The 15,719-nt window shown below is 35.2% G+C and overlaps 2 protein-coding genes across 2 annotated transcripts; one reads left to right on the top strand and one right to left on the bottom strand.

The window, feature by feature from the left end:
• Positions 1-6,090: 6,090 nt before the first annotated feature.
• Positions 6,091-10,991, top strand: LOC147556308 (glycosyltransferase BC10-like). The gene is made up of 11 exons (XM_086664160.1): positions 6,091-6,420; positions 7,027-7,533; positions 8,128-8,226; positions 8,519-8,619; positions 8,721-8,792; positions 8,952-9,042; positions 9,583-9,663; positions 9,789-9,848; positions 9,990-10,112; positions 10,225-10,263; positions 10,388-10,991. The coding sequence occupies exons 2-11, from the start codon at positions 7,171-7,173 to the stop codon at positions 10,514-10,516; spliced, it is 1,158 nt and encodes a 385-aa protein (XP_086520286.1). The 5' UTR covers positions 6,091-6,420; positions 7,027-7,170; the 3' UTR covers positions 10,517-10,991.
• Positions 10,992-12,009: 1,018 nt separating this feature from the next.
• Positions 12,010-14,702, bottom strand: LOC147556307 (7-dehydrocholesterol reductase-like protein). Its single transcript, XM_086664151.1, has 3 exons — positions 14,309-14,702; positions 12,954-13,120; positions 12,010-12,459 (listed from the first exon to the last, which is right to left on the bottom strand). Exons 2-3 carry the CDS (start codon positions 13,099-13,101, stop codon positions 12,197-12,199), a joined length of 411 nt encoding a protein of 136 aa, XP_086520277.1. The 5' UTR covers positions 13,102-13,120; positions 14,309-14,702; the 3' UTR covers positions 12,010-12,196.
• Positions 14,703-15,719: the final 1,017 nt, after the last annotated feature.

Raw genomic sequence — 15,719 nt, 5'->3', positions numbered from 1 at the left:
TTTGGACAATTTTAATTGATAACGAAACATAACACATGTCGAATTGGTAATGTTCTTGAGAGTAGGATTGGTTGGTAAATCAACTAAACAAGCAAAGTGCCCCCAAAGATATGGTAAAACATAAAAAGTAAAAAAAAAAAAGGGAATATTAAAAAGAAAAAGAAAAAGAAAACTTTTTTAGAGTAAAAAACTAAGGTTATTTCCCAAATAGTCCTCAACTTTGTGACCGGTTTCTTGCCTAGCCCCCTACTTTGTCACAAGATGACTCCCTTTTTGAGTTACCGTTATAACACCGTTAACCGGTATCAATTCTCTCTCCTTCATCTCATCATCTCTCTCTGCCACCTCATATTCTCGCCACCTCATCGTCTTCACCGGCGAAGGTCGCCGGTCGGCCAATTTTCCGACCGGCGACCTTCGTCGGTGAAGACAATGAGGTGCCGAGAATATGAGGTGGCAGAGAGGATGATGAGATGGAGGAGAGAGCATTGATGACTGGTTAACGGTGTCATAACGGTAACTCAAAAAGGGGGTCATCTGGATATTTTGACAAAGTAGGAGGCTAGGCAGGAAACCAGTCGCAAAGTTGGGGGCTATTTGGGAAACAACCCTAAAAACTACAAAAAATTCTTGGATAAAGTGGTACAAAAGCGTGCCCGTATTTCTCCTACTTTATTTCCTAACAATGTTCTTATGGCTTTTTGTTTGACCCCTTATTTTTAGTGAATGCTCATATTTTTCTTTTTCTAAGTTTTATAATTGTTCTGTTTTATGTTCAAATTTCATGTAGTATCTTTTGTTTTTCTTTTTTCTTCATTTCCTTCAAACTCAAGGTGATCTAACGATTAAGGGCCAAAAGTTTTTTTAAAATTTTGCAAGAAATTATATTTTTTCATCTATATTATCTTCAAACTGAACTAAAAGAAACTAATAAATCACTTAATCAAACAGAGACTACTTTAACAACAAAAAATAATAATAGACAGAGGCGAATAAGGCATAGTAACTCAACGATCCAATGAATATATAAAATTATTTCTTTTCACGCGATTGTAAGAGTCGTCCTATATATAAAAACAACTCGGTCGGTTATATGGAAGATAAGTCAGACGGTCTAATTTTTTGGAGTTTCGTAAATATTAAATCTAACAGAGGAGGATTTTATAAACTTGGAAGTTTGTAACTAGTTATTGGAAACAAGCAGATGGTGTTTGTCATTCAAAATCATAAGAGGGAAAAAGGATGTAGTTACAAAAAATTTTCGTTTCCAAATATATCTTTTTTTTTTTTTAATTTTTTTCTTGATAACCGATCATTTATCTCCAAATGAGATTTTTTTTTTTTGGAAGTCGACTATGATCTACGTATATCGTTACATTTGGCATTGATACATCAAAGATGTGATACGCTCAATAACTGCCCACTCAAACTGAAACGAGACCAGGCCTATAGCCCAACAATACAATGGCCTAAAGCCCACTCCAAATGAGATTTAAACTATTAACTCCTTTATTTTTTTTCCCTGTATTTATTCTCCCCTCCTTATATTTTACTAAAACCTATCTTTCTTTATTTTTACAAGAAAAAATATTGCTACATGTGTAGGACGTTAATCTACCTATTGCATAACGTAGTTTCATCATGAATATATATAGAAAAGATACATAAAAATTTATAGGAGCTCAATAACTATCATCACTAAAGTTCAGTGGCGTATCCAGGATTTACTTTCAGCGAAGTCTAAAATATTACTATGTCTAATCGTCCATTCAGAAAAGTGATAAGTAAATTTATATTCAAACAAATGTAGAATCAAATAAGGTATATACATAAATTAGAGAAGAAATAATCTATACAAACTTTGTCCTTGTGATTTTATATCACATTCGAAGAGGTGAAAAAGAATATAAAGTTGAATTATTGGTGACTAAGTTGTTGAAGTCTCTCAATCTTGTTGGTACTTTTGTATCGAGAGAAAGAAAAATAAATTAAATTTAATAAAAATGTGGTCTCTTTATGATTTGAATAATTTCAGTAAGCAGTTACGATTTATGGAATAATTTTATGTTGAAAAAAGAAATCATGGATTCGAGAATTAGATGTGATATACTATACTATGAAAAACTCTTTTCCAAATTAGAAATTGTATTTAAGAAAATAAAAAATAATTAAATTTAATAGAGATGTGATCTTTTATGATTTTAATCATTTTATTAAGTAATTACGATTTATGAAATAACTTTATGTTGAAAAAAAGAACATAGATTTGAGAATTAGGTGTTGTTTGTTTTTTTGATTTTTCAGATCTGAAATCTGAATTGGAGTCCAATTCAGATTTCAGATGTTTGTTTTTTTGTTTACAAAAATCTGAAATTTTGACTGAATTATTTTTACATCTGAAAAGGCTGAATAGATGCCCACTCATTTCAAACTTTAAAACAAGTCTGAAATGAGAGACCAACATTTGAAATCAACCAAATGACGAGAATACCCCTGCGAAAATTGGAAATCTTTTCTTCCATCTTTTTACACAACCTACCGGAACCACCACCACACCATCACCGACCAGAACCACTAACAAACAGAACCACCACCGTACAGAACCACCACCACCACCACCACCTTCTTCCTTCTCTCTCTATCCGACGCTCACTTTCTCCCACCACCACCTTCTTCATTCTCTCTCTATCCGACCCTCACTTTCTCCTTTTCCTCTTTACCCTAACAAACATAAGAACCAAGCCAAGATGAAATTCCTGAGAAACATAGCTAACCAGAGAACATTTTTTGGATCCAACTCTCCATTAGAATATCTGGATGAGGAACTCTTTATGCTTACCCGTTGCTGTTGTGATTGTGTTAATAATGATGAAATTGAAGATTTTGATTGTGTAGATAGTGGATGAATCACAGGTTCAAGCTTCTTAGTAGAACCTGATCTTCAATAGTAAATACAGAGATGTAGAGAGACGTAGAGAGATGTAGAGAGAGAGAGAGCAGGAATGGGAAGGAGTAAAAGTAAGGAATGGGAAGGAGTAAAAGTAATTAGGGTTTTCTTTGTTTCTAGATGTGGGAAAAAATTAGGGTTTTTTTGTTAGAAAGACTAGTAAGGGTATATATGCCAAAATTATTATTCAGACCTAATTATTTAGATGTAGAAAACAAACATACTAACTTACAAAAAATTCAGCTAATTCAGATTCAGCTAATTCAGTTCAGCCAATTCAGATTCAGACATTAAAAAAAAAACAAACAGCACCTTAATTGTGATATGTTACTCTTTCCAGAATTAGAAATTGGATTGAACCCGTGACTACTTCCATTGAATCTCGAACAAGTGCTCTAACCAATTAGCTAAGAATTATGTTGTCTTACTTATACTAATTTAAAGCATATTAAAAGCGACACAAAATGTAAACAAAGGGAGTAGAACTCACTCACGACCACTACTACAAATAAGCAACAGTCTTGCCCATTAGGCCAACATCATCTATTAATCAAGAAAGCAATTTCATTTACCTATACTATAGAAGTTGTTGTTTTTTTCTTTTTAAAATAAATATATTTAAATGTGATACATTATTTTATAAAACTTGAGAGGCCCCCCTAACCCTAACATAGATCCGCCACTGCTAAAGTCTTCTTTTTTTTTTTAAGGATATCCGCCACGGCTAAAGTCACTTTGAATGTCATGCAAAGACGCTTAAAATTATCTTATGCAATATAAAAAATACATAATGCAGAACTAATTTTTTTTTTATTGAACTAGCTTTCATATATTAAATAACAGCGTTATTACAATATTTTTTAACTAAAATACAAGGTACATTCTTCCAAATTTTGCTCGTGTTTTTCTTCCTTGCCCATTTAGCTAATCTGTCTGCACTGGAATTGAGTTCTTTTTTTGTATACTTGAATTTCACCACTTCGAATTCTTTTCTGCTTTCACGAATTTTGCGGATGTGGATTAAAGATTGCCAGTGTACCGTGTGATGTTTATTGTGGAGATGTTTGATGAGATTGATATTGTCACTTTCTACGATTATATTCTTGAGTTGATTAGCTTTCGCCCATTCGAGGCCGAGTAAGATTGCCATCGCCTCTCCTTCTTCACTGTTTCTGGTTCTAGTGGATTTTACTTTCGCTTCTATGAATTTTGATTCTGCATTGTGAACAATCAAGCTAATTCCCACATTGGATGTTACATTAGTAAATGATGCAACTACATTCACTTTAATAAAATTATGGGGCGGGGGTTGCCATTTTTCACTAGTAGTATGTTTGATTTTCTCCTATTTAATATTGATTTTTGGAAAGTTTTCGATCATTCTGATAATTTTGCTAAGGTCATTGATTTCATATTGAAAGCAGTGGTCACACCTCACTTTCCATAAAATCCATAAAATGGTTGCAAAGTGAATATTTTCTCTGGTGTAGCAGAGATGACTATGATTTTCCCATGAGAAGATCCAGTCAGATATGGATGTAATATTTTCAGATATGATATTGTAGTTAAACCAGATGTTTTTAGCCAAAGCGTAGTGTAAGAGAGCATGCTCAATAGATTCTATACTAGTGCAGTTGGGACAAGTATTATTATTGTCGATATATTTACCGATTCTTTCCCTAACTGGGAGAGCTTTGGTGCAGATTTTCCAGATGAACATTTTGATGCGCGGAACAGTCGGGAGAGACCAGATGAAATTCCAGTTTTGGTTGTTAGAGTTGTGATTACTGTTATTATTGCTGAGGTGCTGGTACATTGAGGCAACCGTGAATTTACCCGATTTGGTGAGCTTCCATTTGAGCTGGTACTTACCTTCGCTGTTCACCAGGATAGTCTTTATCAGATTCTGAATGTTAATGTCGAAATTAGCTCTGAGCACTTCATTATTCCAGGTGTTATTCGAGATAAGCTGAGATACTTTAGTAAGATCGGATTGATTGTTGTTCGGAATAGTGCCATTGATTTCAGGAATCCAATTGTCAGTCCAGATATTAATGTCGTTACCCGGTTGCATTTCCCAAGTTGATAGATCGTCAAGAAGGCTGTAGTGCTTTCTGATCGTGTTCCGATTCCAGGAGTGATGAGCTTTAGCAGGGCCTGGGGTGTTGGAGTACGGGAAGTACTTGGCTTTAAGGAGTTTGACCCATATTGCTTCTGATTCAGTCTTGAGACGCCATGCCATCTTAGAGAGGAGAGTAGTATTATCCAGATCTGGCAGATGAAGGCCTAGCCCTCCAAGTTTTTTAGGAGTGCAGATATAAGACCATGCTTTGGTGCAAATACCTTTCGACTTACCCCACCAGAAGTTCCGTTGAACGGCCTTGATGCTTTTGCTTATTCCTTTAGGAATTGCAAAGCACTACATCTGGTATCGGAGTACGGCCGCCGCTATGGCTGATATGACCACAGTGCGACCAGCTTGGGATAGGAACGAGTGGTTCCACTTGTTGAGCTTATTCTTGATCTGCTCCAGGATATCTTTGAATACAGTGATTTTCTGTGCTCCGATGAACAGCTGGGCTCCCAGATATTTCTCTGATGCGGAGGCATATTTAACTTTCAGAGTGCGCATGATCAGTCTTTTGAACTTGGGGAGTGAATTCTAAGAGTAGAATATGTTGGACTTAGCATAATTAATCAGTTGTCCCGAGCTAACACAAAAGTCCTGAAGAATCTTCTTGAGGATGTGGATGTTGTCTATAGTGTTTTTACCAAAAATGATGCAATCGTCCGCAAAAAGGAGGTGGGAGATCTCAAAGTCTGCATTATAAGTAGGAAAGCCCAAAAACCTATCTTGAGTATTTTCAACATCAACTTACGACTAAATTTTTATCACAAAAAAAAAATGTAATAGGCAAAGAATGAGAGGGTTAGTTTAACAAAAAGGAAGAAAAGAAAAAAAGAATGATAATTTACTGTTTTAATAATATTTTTTGTTGAGAATGTTTTAATAATATTGATTGTCACTTCCACCATTGTTTTATGTGACAAAGGTATATTTCTTATTAAGGAGTTGTTTCTTGGACCATTTGCCCATTTCTAATAAATTCATATACTTTCATTAATAGTGGGGCACATACATCATATTCAGGTATGGTGTTAGTGGCGGGCTAAACTGTTGTTTGGTGAACAGAACAAACGACGCTTACTTGGACTGTCAGAGAGAAAACTAGAGAGAGAAAAAAGTTTTCCCATAAAAAAAAACTAGAGGAGAGAGAGACCCATTCCCCTTCATTTTGTTTCTTTTCATTTTTCTCTTGATTCTTTCTTTTTTGCGCCCTAGATCTCGAAACCAGTTATCAAAACTCAGATCTATTAATCCAATTCTCTCTCTCTCTCTAGATCTTCAAATCCTATACTCGAGTTCAAGAGACAGAGATCCTTCTCTGAGCTCATTCAGCTCCATTTCCAAGGTACTCCATCTACATTGTTTCTTCTCCTTCTCTTTTTCTTCCATTCTGTGAATTAAACTTATGTAATGCTAGCTGGAAAAGACATTCAATCTGGTTTTGTTTGATTAATCTTGATAATTTGATTCCTGAGCTAACCATGCCAATAAAATCGGAGATTTTCTTTTCTCTTTGAATTCAGTTAATGCTGGATTCATATTTGGCATTTTAACTTAGGATCCTAATTTTCTTTTTTCTTTTAGAAAGTTCTCTAGTTATCTTCATTGCTCTTTTTTTTTTCTCCGGAAATCTGAGTCAGATAAGCAATATATTACTAACTTTTTTCCTAAAAGATCCGCTTTAAGAGTGTTTTTTCGGAAAAAAAACAGATCTTTTTTCTAATGGAAATTATGATCTCAAATAGGCTTTTTATAAATCTTGATAAACAAATTTCTTTTCAAGATTATGCATTGGTTCAAAATTCAATTTTCAACAGTGAAATATATTTGTCTACGTATTTCATGTTAGTCTTCAAATTCGAAATGCGAGTGCTTGTGTATTTTGCTACTTAGGTTTTGGATGCTCAATTTTAACCAGTCCCATTTGATGATTTTGTTGTTTTTTTTGCAGATTTTTTTGTGCATTAATTGATGATTGAAGTCATTTTCTTACTTGCTGTTAATAAATTAACTTTACCCAAGTTAAGTTTGTCATGGACTCAAATCTTATGAAAGGAAGATCAATGTAGTTAGTACTCTGATGCAATTGTAATAAATGAAGCAATCTCAGAATTATCGGTCAGGCTTTGGGGATTCTCGTCAACGGTCTCCTTTGAAGGGACCAGTGTGGGTCATTCTTTTGGTTTCTGTAGTGAGTCTGTTGTTATTTGGTGCTTATATTTATCCGCCTCAAGGCAATGCAGCCTGTTATATATTTTCTTCGAGTAGTTGTAATGGACCAGACTGGCTTCCACCTAGTCCTGTAAGGGAGTTTACGGACGATGAAGTTGCAGCTCGTGGTGTCTTTAGAGAAATCTTGAAGGCGCCTCCAATTCAGTCAAAGAATCCTAAAATTGCCTTCATGTTCTTGACTCCGGGCACATTACCTTTTGAAAGGCTGTGGGATCAGTTCTTCGAGGTATGGTTGCTTTCCTCATTATTAGCCTCCCCACAATGGGTTTCTTTTTCTTCCTATCTTTTATTCCATTAGTTCATTATACTAGTATTTATTATCCATGACCTGCTCAAGTCTGTTAGAGATGGAAGAACGTTTTGGTTTCTGGTAGTTTTCTTTTATTCCATTAGTTCAGGAGTAGTATTTATTATACATGACCTACTAAGAATGAGGCTTCTCTTCTGCACATTTGCATGACTTTATCTTAACTTAACTACTTCTTAAGTGAACTTGTACTCTCAAGTATTTCATACATGGGTCAGTGAATAAAGTAAACACTATTTGCATTTGGCCCAAATACTTAACTCGTAATAATTCGACTGATATCGAGTAACTTCGCAGGACCTACCCAAAATTCCCCACTATTATCTTGCCACATATTTCCTTTGTGCTTTTATTTTTTCTAGATGATTATTCAACATGTCAATCCACTCTTTGAAGAAACAATCTGTGCACATATTTCTGATTGTTAATTCATAACATTTCTGCTTTCAGCTGTGATAATATCCACCCTGTGCTGGTGTTGAACTAAAACATCTTGTTGATCTGTTCTATTAGGGCCACGAAGGAAGATTTTCCGTTTATGTACACGCATCTAGGGAAAAACCAGTGCATTTGAGCAGACATTTTATGAACCGAGACATCCACAGTGAGAAGGTACATGAAACTTATTCTGCTAATAAGTCCCCCTTTCAGTTAAATTTGCTCGGGGCTACTTCTTCTTTCTCTTGCATTTCGATGTAACTAAATTTCATATATCCATATGGCTTGGTCTTTAGGTGTATCAGTTATTAGTTACGATTTCGACACGGTTTTATTTTTATTGTTGCTGATAGGCTATATTAGAAATCAATGTTAGTCGATTTGTTAGCACAAGTAGGACAGCCATTTTCTGGCTAATCTTTGACAGAACCATCTTTTTAATTTATCGTAGTGCAAATAAATGTAGGTGGTCTGGGGAAAAATATCTATGGTTGAGGCAGAGAGGAGACTTCTGGGAAGCGCCTTCCAGGACCCTGATAACCAGCAGTTTGTACTGCTTTCAGACAGGTAAGTAGCCTATAAAGTTGCCTTTTCCCTTCGTGCATATGATTGTACGTCTAAGTTTGTCCTATGATCAGTTATTCAGTAACCTTTTTCTTGTGTTTCAGTTGTGTACCATTGCATAACTTCGATTATGTCTATAACTACTTGATCGATACAAATGTGAGCTTTGTTGACTGGTAAGCTAGCTGTTTTCGAACTGAGCTTTATTTGGCAATCAGTAAAACACCAAAACGACTCCAACTTCTTTATCGTTCTTGTAATACTCGAAGTTGAAGGAGCTTAATATTGTTTAACTATCGTTGATGAGAGCTTATTTCGTTTCTTCTTCTTTTCAGCTTTGAAGATCCTGGCCCACATGGATCTGGCAGGTATTCGGAGCATATGTTACCTGAAGTTGAGAAGAAGGATTTTAGGAAAGGTGCACAGGTATTTAACATGGAAAATTAGGAGTTTCTTTCTTATTAAGATTGACTGTGCAATTTAATTTCTCAAACCTTGATTTTCTGCAAATGGATGCCTCTATCCTGTTAAATGTGCTTGAAATCTTGAGTAAAGTGCAATCATCATTGCCTCTTTTAACATGCGATTATGAGGACCCCGGTGCCCTGTTTCACTATTGAACTTTATCTTGAACCTATTTTCTATTTCACAGTTAGAATCTCTCCAATTGTGGGTTCGGATTAAAAAAGGGGGTAGATAAGTGTGTTCGTGTTACTTGTTAATTGGTGAAGAAAACCGTCCATGTCTCCATAGCGCCGAATCGATTTTGGGCATCCAGATCTTCGAAATAAAACATCTGTATATTATATGTTCGAAGATAATCCTCTAACTCTTAATTATAGATTCATATTACATAAGGTGATTTTTTTTTAATTTATACTTCTTTTTAGAGACAACATCAAAATGGTAGATCGATCATTTTTCAGTTCTATTTTACTAGAGTTCTAATTCATCCTTGTATTACAGTGGTTCACAATGAAGCGGCAGCATGCCATGATAGTTCTGTCTGACTATCTTTACTACACAAAATTCAAGCTTTACTGCAGGGTATCTTCTTCCTTTTTTTGTTGAAACATCGCATGTTTAATGGTTGTTGGATGTTCAGATCACATTTAGCCTATCACAGAACTATTCTGAAACTTTACTGATTCAAATTTGTTTCATTTTCACAGCCAGGTATGGAGGGTCGCAATTGCTATGCTGACGAGCATTACTTGCCAACCCTTTTCTATGTCAGAATACTTGACCTTTAACCTGTTTGAAGTTGCAAATCTTTTGACAGAATTTATACATATATATATATATATATATATATATATAGATGATCCCTCCTTATCAACTGATTTTTGTTTTCCTTACGGCTTGTGCTTCAGATGATTGATCCTGGAGGTATAGCAAATTGGTCTGTGACCCATGTTGATTGGTCAGAAGGAAAGTGGCATCCGAAGGCCTACCGAGCTCAAGATGTTACCTACGAGCTTCTGAAAAACATTACGGTACAATTCATATTCTCTATTTCTTTTTTCCAAAGCAGTTCGTTTAAATACTAACGGTAACATATTCTTATAAGTATATGGATCTAAATCTGATGTTATGTACTTAAAACAGTCCTTTGATGAGAGTTTGCACGTAACAAGTGATGAACAGGTACGTATATTATATCAAAGCGATCAAAATTTCCACGTTGAATTTCTCAACTCGTATAAATCTTACAGTGCTTTTCGGCAAGCCTCAAAAGCAGTTCTTCACTTTTATTTGGTTGGTTCTGCAGAAGTTAGCAATGCGAAAGCCTTGCATGTGGAATGGGATGAAGAGACCGTGTTATTTATTCGGAAGAAAATTCTACCCAGAAACTCTGGACAATTTGATGCATTATTTCTCCAATTATACGAGAATATGAGCTCAAGGTACCCCTCTGTTGATTATTATTCTTTGGGCGGACTAACAACCGACTTTCAACCGTCACTCACCTACCTCGGCTTCTCTGTAGAAAATATTAGATCACTACCAAAAGCCAAATATAGATTTGCTCAAAAAACGAAGTTTTTTTTGACTGATCTCTCGGTTCTTTTGGGGTTAAAGTTGGTAGTAATTTCTTGCAGACCAGTATTCTTCTCGATTCCGAGGGTTTTGAGAATCTTACCCTGCACCACCTTTGCTAATTTAATGGGTCTTCCTCTTAAGGGATAATTTAACTTTGTCTATCTGCTAATTTCTTCTTGGTTTTTCAGCTTTTGATGTTAAATTTTTTACATTTGAAACAAAAAATTTTGGGGTTTCGGTTCAAGTGTATTGTGATTTTTCATTTTGTAAAGCAGGAAAACTCAATGTTACAAAATTCTGATTGCAGAGAACTTGTTATTCTTCTTCTCTAATCTTAGAGTCATATTCGTTTTGATCATTACTCCATACATCTCACAGCTGAAGATTGATAAATGAAAAAAACCATGACAATTTTTTGAGATTTATGAAGAATAATAAGATTGTGGGAATGTACCATCACCAACATTAAATTTTACCATATTTGCTATCTAACATTTATCATTCAAGGAAAAGTAGAAATTTCTCCTTTTGAGATGGAAATGGCTTAGTCGCTTAGATTAAACTTCGATCTACTACAACACAAGAATGACATACAGTAAAGAAGATTTGGACCACGGAACATGTTCATCTCTCTACCGACGAAACCACAATTTGACAACAATTTGTATATCGAAGAAAAACTTGGTGCAAATAAGGATTGGAGACACAACTAGGGCTATTAATAAGGGTTATTTCCCTAATGGCCCCCAACTTTGTGACCAGCTTCCCGCCTGGCCCCCTACTGCCGGCGACCTCTGCCGGAGAAGGTGATGAGGTGGCCCAACAGATGAGGTGGCGTGACATGGCAGAGAGAGAAAAAGAGATGGAGTGACTGGAAGTTAAAGTTAACGGTAATAGGGGGTCATATGGGTATTTCTCGTAAAGTAAGGGGCCAGGCGGGAAGCTAGTCACAAAGTTGGGGGCCATTAGGGAAATAACCCTATTAATAACAACAAACTTCTTACCAAGAAGGTTCAGTTGAAAATGGAGATAACTTTCATTCTCATCAAGAAATGAATTATTGATTTCGGGATCTTAACGTGTAAACCTTGAACGACCAAAGTTTCTAGATCTTGTTAGTAGTACTAGGAATTCCAATGTTTACAACCAGACAATGAAAATTAGAGGAATTTACATTTAATAATGGTTTTCACAAGTCAAACCTAGCAAGTCACAAAATGGTTTTCTCCAAGCAAAAGGGAATAAGAAAATGACCTATGAGACAGATATCAAATGTAGTAGTAATAATGGTTTTCGCAAGCACGTGGGACTATGAAGCTAGAAAAAAATTGAAAAAAAATAACAGATGTATACAAAAAAAAATTATCGAAGTTTCTGGATTGGAAATTTTCATGTAGGTAACTTCTAAACAGATAAACTCAAGATCAGCAGCAATATACAAACTTAGTATACCACTCCGAATGAAAATGGAACACTGAACTTCTAATAAAACAAATGTTTCATCGTTACTAGAGTGTACACTGAATGTTTTGCAGAATTAACCTGGACCAACTTTAGGAATGTCGTAGTGTTCGCTCATATTGGCCAAGTATTGATTGAAATCTTGAATACGGTCACGATGTGATTTGTTTGAAGTCTTTGCAAGTCTACGAACATCAATCCTCTCTCTCTGCTCGATATAGCGTCTCTCAGCCGGTGTCAGATGATCATCGATAGAAGCGGGACGCTCTTTCTCACCTAAGTTGTTGTTCTCATTTGTGTCGTCCTCGGTGGAATCTATTGCTAGTTCAGTGCTTCCACCTAACAACCAGAAAACTTGGGTTAAGGAAAAGCAACCGAAAGAAAGAAAACACCATTTCACGAGTTTCAAATGCGTATATAATAATATAACTAAGAACAAAAGATAATTCTACATGAATGTCTAGACTACTTGCAAACAAAAATTTGATCCAATGAATGTTATTAACCCTCTAATCTATTATTTCTATTAATAAATCACAAGCGTCGATGTTCATATTAACAACCCGAACTTGACTAATAATATCTCTTTTGGCCTCCAGCCCTCGATGTGTTTAACTTCTAATAGTGCTGCTAAAGTATGTTGAAGGACATATTGCAGTTGCTTCATCACGACTCTAAAAGGCTTTATTCTTAACTTCATCTTCCTAATTTAGTGCCTTTCTGAATGCAATAATATAATGGATCTCTTAATTATAACAGACTAATTGAGTGTGTATTTATATGCAATTATAACTAGACATATTTCAAAATTATAGTAATAGAGTTAATAATACCTGTGGATAATTCATTTTCTTTAAGTTCTGAAATTCGGTCATACTGCTTCTTGTTTTTCTTTTTCTTCTTAATTCCAGCTGATTTTACATTCAGGGCTTTTCCTTTCAGCTTCAACTTTCCACCAACGACGTTTTCATATGCAGACATGCTTTGCACTTCGTACACTCTGAAAAACCAGGCAGTTCAAAACTAACAATTACTATGATGTGTTCAAGAATTGGATTAACATAAAAGAGTTAAAAAAAATTGCATAAGAAAGCCACTTTTTTTTATAGATGTTGGCCCATATCACTTTTTCTGTAAAATAATGTTATAAAACACATGAGAAGCAATAACAAGATGATTATATACTTCATCACAGAAAATAAACCACAAAATCAAATCATTCAATCGTAGATAGAGTGGTGGAAAAAGCCGATATGCCATCGCACCACTATGGAGCACCTTGGTTCAATTTGAGGGATTTCCTAAGCTCGGGAAACACAATTACAGACTCTAGTTAAGAACCCACAGGACACGCCATCTTCTATTATGCTAGAGACGTGGTTCAGACTTATTCTAAAATCATTTATTGGCATGTGTTAAAGGGTTATAGATAAAGTAAAAGTAGGAACGCGCTTTCATGCCCCTAGGTCCTAGGATGGCCTTAAGGTCTTTAGATGGCCTTTAGGGCTCAAGATGTCTTTAAAGACAATAGTTATCGAGCTTACTCAATTCATGTATTTATTCATGACGTATCCATACTATATTGAATGTAATGACTCTTAGACTCGGATGTCAGAAAAAAAAAAACAATTAAAAACGAAAAACACAATATTTTCGCTTAACATCAACATAGGGTTCCTTAGAGCTTCTAAGCACAAATAGGTAAGTATACTTTTTTTGCTTTAAAGTTTAACCCTAACTCATAAATTTAGTCCTCAAACACCATCACTTCCATCAGAATCATGTGATAATCTATCTATATCCACACCATTATCATTACCAGATCTTCTTAAAAATGGCCTTACCCCACCCACAATCACCACAACCAAAGCCCTAGTTATCAATGGACCAAAATTTTCCCTTATATTGAAATTAAGTTAGCTTTTGCCCAAACTTCCGATGATTTATCGTAATGCATTCGTATAGATCCGTGAAGTTACAAAATCTGTGAAAGGCTTTTTCGGATTAACAGGATCAAATCCGACAAGAAAACGAAATCAAACTTCTATCATACAAACCCTAATTACCAGCAAAACTAATGTTCTTACAAGTAAACTAAAATCAGTAGAACGAATTCAGATTTAATATTGAGTCTAGGGTTTACGGAAAGGCACCTTCGGAAACAAAAGAGAATGACTTTGGTACTTACCTCGAAAACCCGTCTTCTACTGAATCTCTGGCTTCGATACAGACAACGGAAACCTAATTCTAGAGAGAGAGAGACAGAGAGCTTTCTCAACGTATCGTTTTTATTACCGCAGTCAGCAGGAAGGTATAACCGGTGCCCACTAGCCCCGGAAAGTTCTATCTTTTATTTTGTATGGGACCTAGACCGGGGAAGACTAGGGGTGGGAATTGCTAATGTATGGGCGTCCATGGGCACCTGAACCATCCGGCGCCAAGCATCGGGCGGGCAATTTTAAATTTCGCCTTACCCGTTACCTGCCCAAGCCCATCAAGAGCTCGGGTAATTCAGGTATGGACGGACGAGTAGCGGGTAAGTTTATGACTTGAAAAAACTCACTTCTTCCTCTCCTTTTATAAAGTCTCCAAACACCTTTCCTGATTCTAAAGAGACAACGTGAGACAAAAACTAGACGTTATTTGTGTTCTTCCTTTTAGGGTGTGTTTGATATCTCCTATTTCTATGGAAATAAAAGATTTTTCATGGAATTAGGTATTTCCACCATTTGATACGAAGTATAATTCTATGACTTTAGTTCCCTAGGGAATCTATTTCCATGAAATAACTCACTTTTAATTCCTTGCTCCACCCTAGGAAGTAGTTTCCGTGAAAAGTCAAAAATCAAAATAAAAATATTTTAATATATTCAGGTACTTGAAACCTAATATTTATCTCCCTATATGTTCTAAATGACATTTTACCCATAAAATTTAGCAAAATAAACTTTTACTTATACATTGGGCAAATGACATTTTTGTCGTTCTTCCCAAATGACATGTTTACAAAGTTGTTAAAAACGACATTTTTTGCTTTATATAACCAAAATTACATTTTTAATATTCTATAATATCAAATTGACATCTTACCCTTGTGTCGTCAAATGACATTTTTACCCTCGTATAAATGAAAATGACATTTTTACCCTCATGTGGTCTGAATGACATTCTTACGTTTATCCTGTAAAAATGACATGTCTACACTTTTACATTGAAATGACACAAGGCTAAATAATTTTACAACATAGTAGTAAAAATATAATTTTGAAAACATAAGGGAAAAAATGTATTTAGACAACATAAGGATGAAAATATAATTTTGGCAACATAAACGAAAAAAATGTAGTTTTGACTACATAAGGAGTAAATAAAAACTCTTAATTGAATATTATATTCGTAGAAGTTAGTTGTCGATCAAATAATAGAGTTCGTAATTCCACGGTATATTAAATGACTATCAAACGAAAGAACCTTTATTTTCACGGAATAAATTTTGTGGAAGACATTCCATGGAACTCTTTTATTTCTATGGAATTATTTCCCTGATATCAAACACAACCTTAGGAATTTAATCTCACACTAAAAACTAATGAAGAATT

Source organism: Eschscholzia californica, unplaced genomic scaffold (genome assembly GCF_041429995.1).
Source record: "Eschscholzia californica isolate CP2 unplaced genomic scaffold, dmEscCali1.0.p SCAF_2, whole genome shotgun sequence".
NCBI lineage: Eukaryota > Viridiplantae > Streptophyta > Magnoliopsida > Ranunculales > Papaveraceae > Eschscholzia > Eschscholzia californica.
Note: the sequence above shows the minus strand (reverse complement) of the source record. Positions and strands in the feature narration are given on the sequence as shown.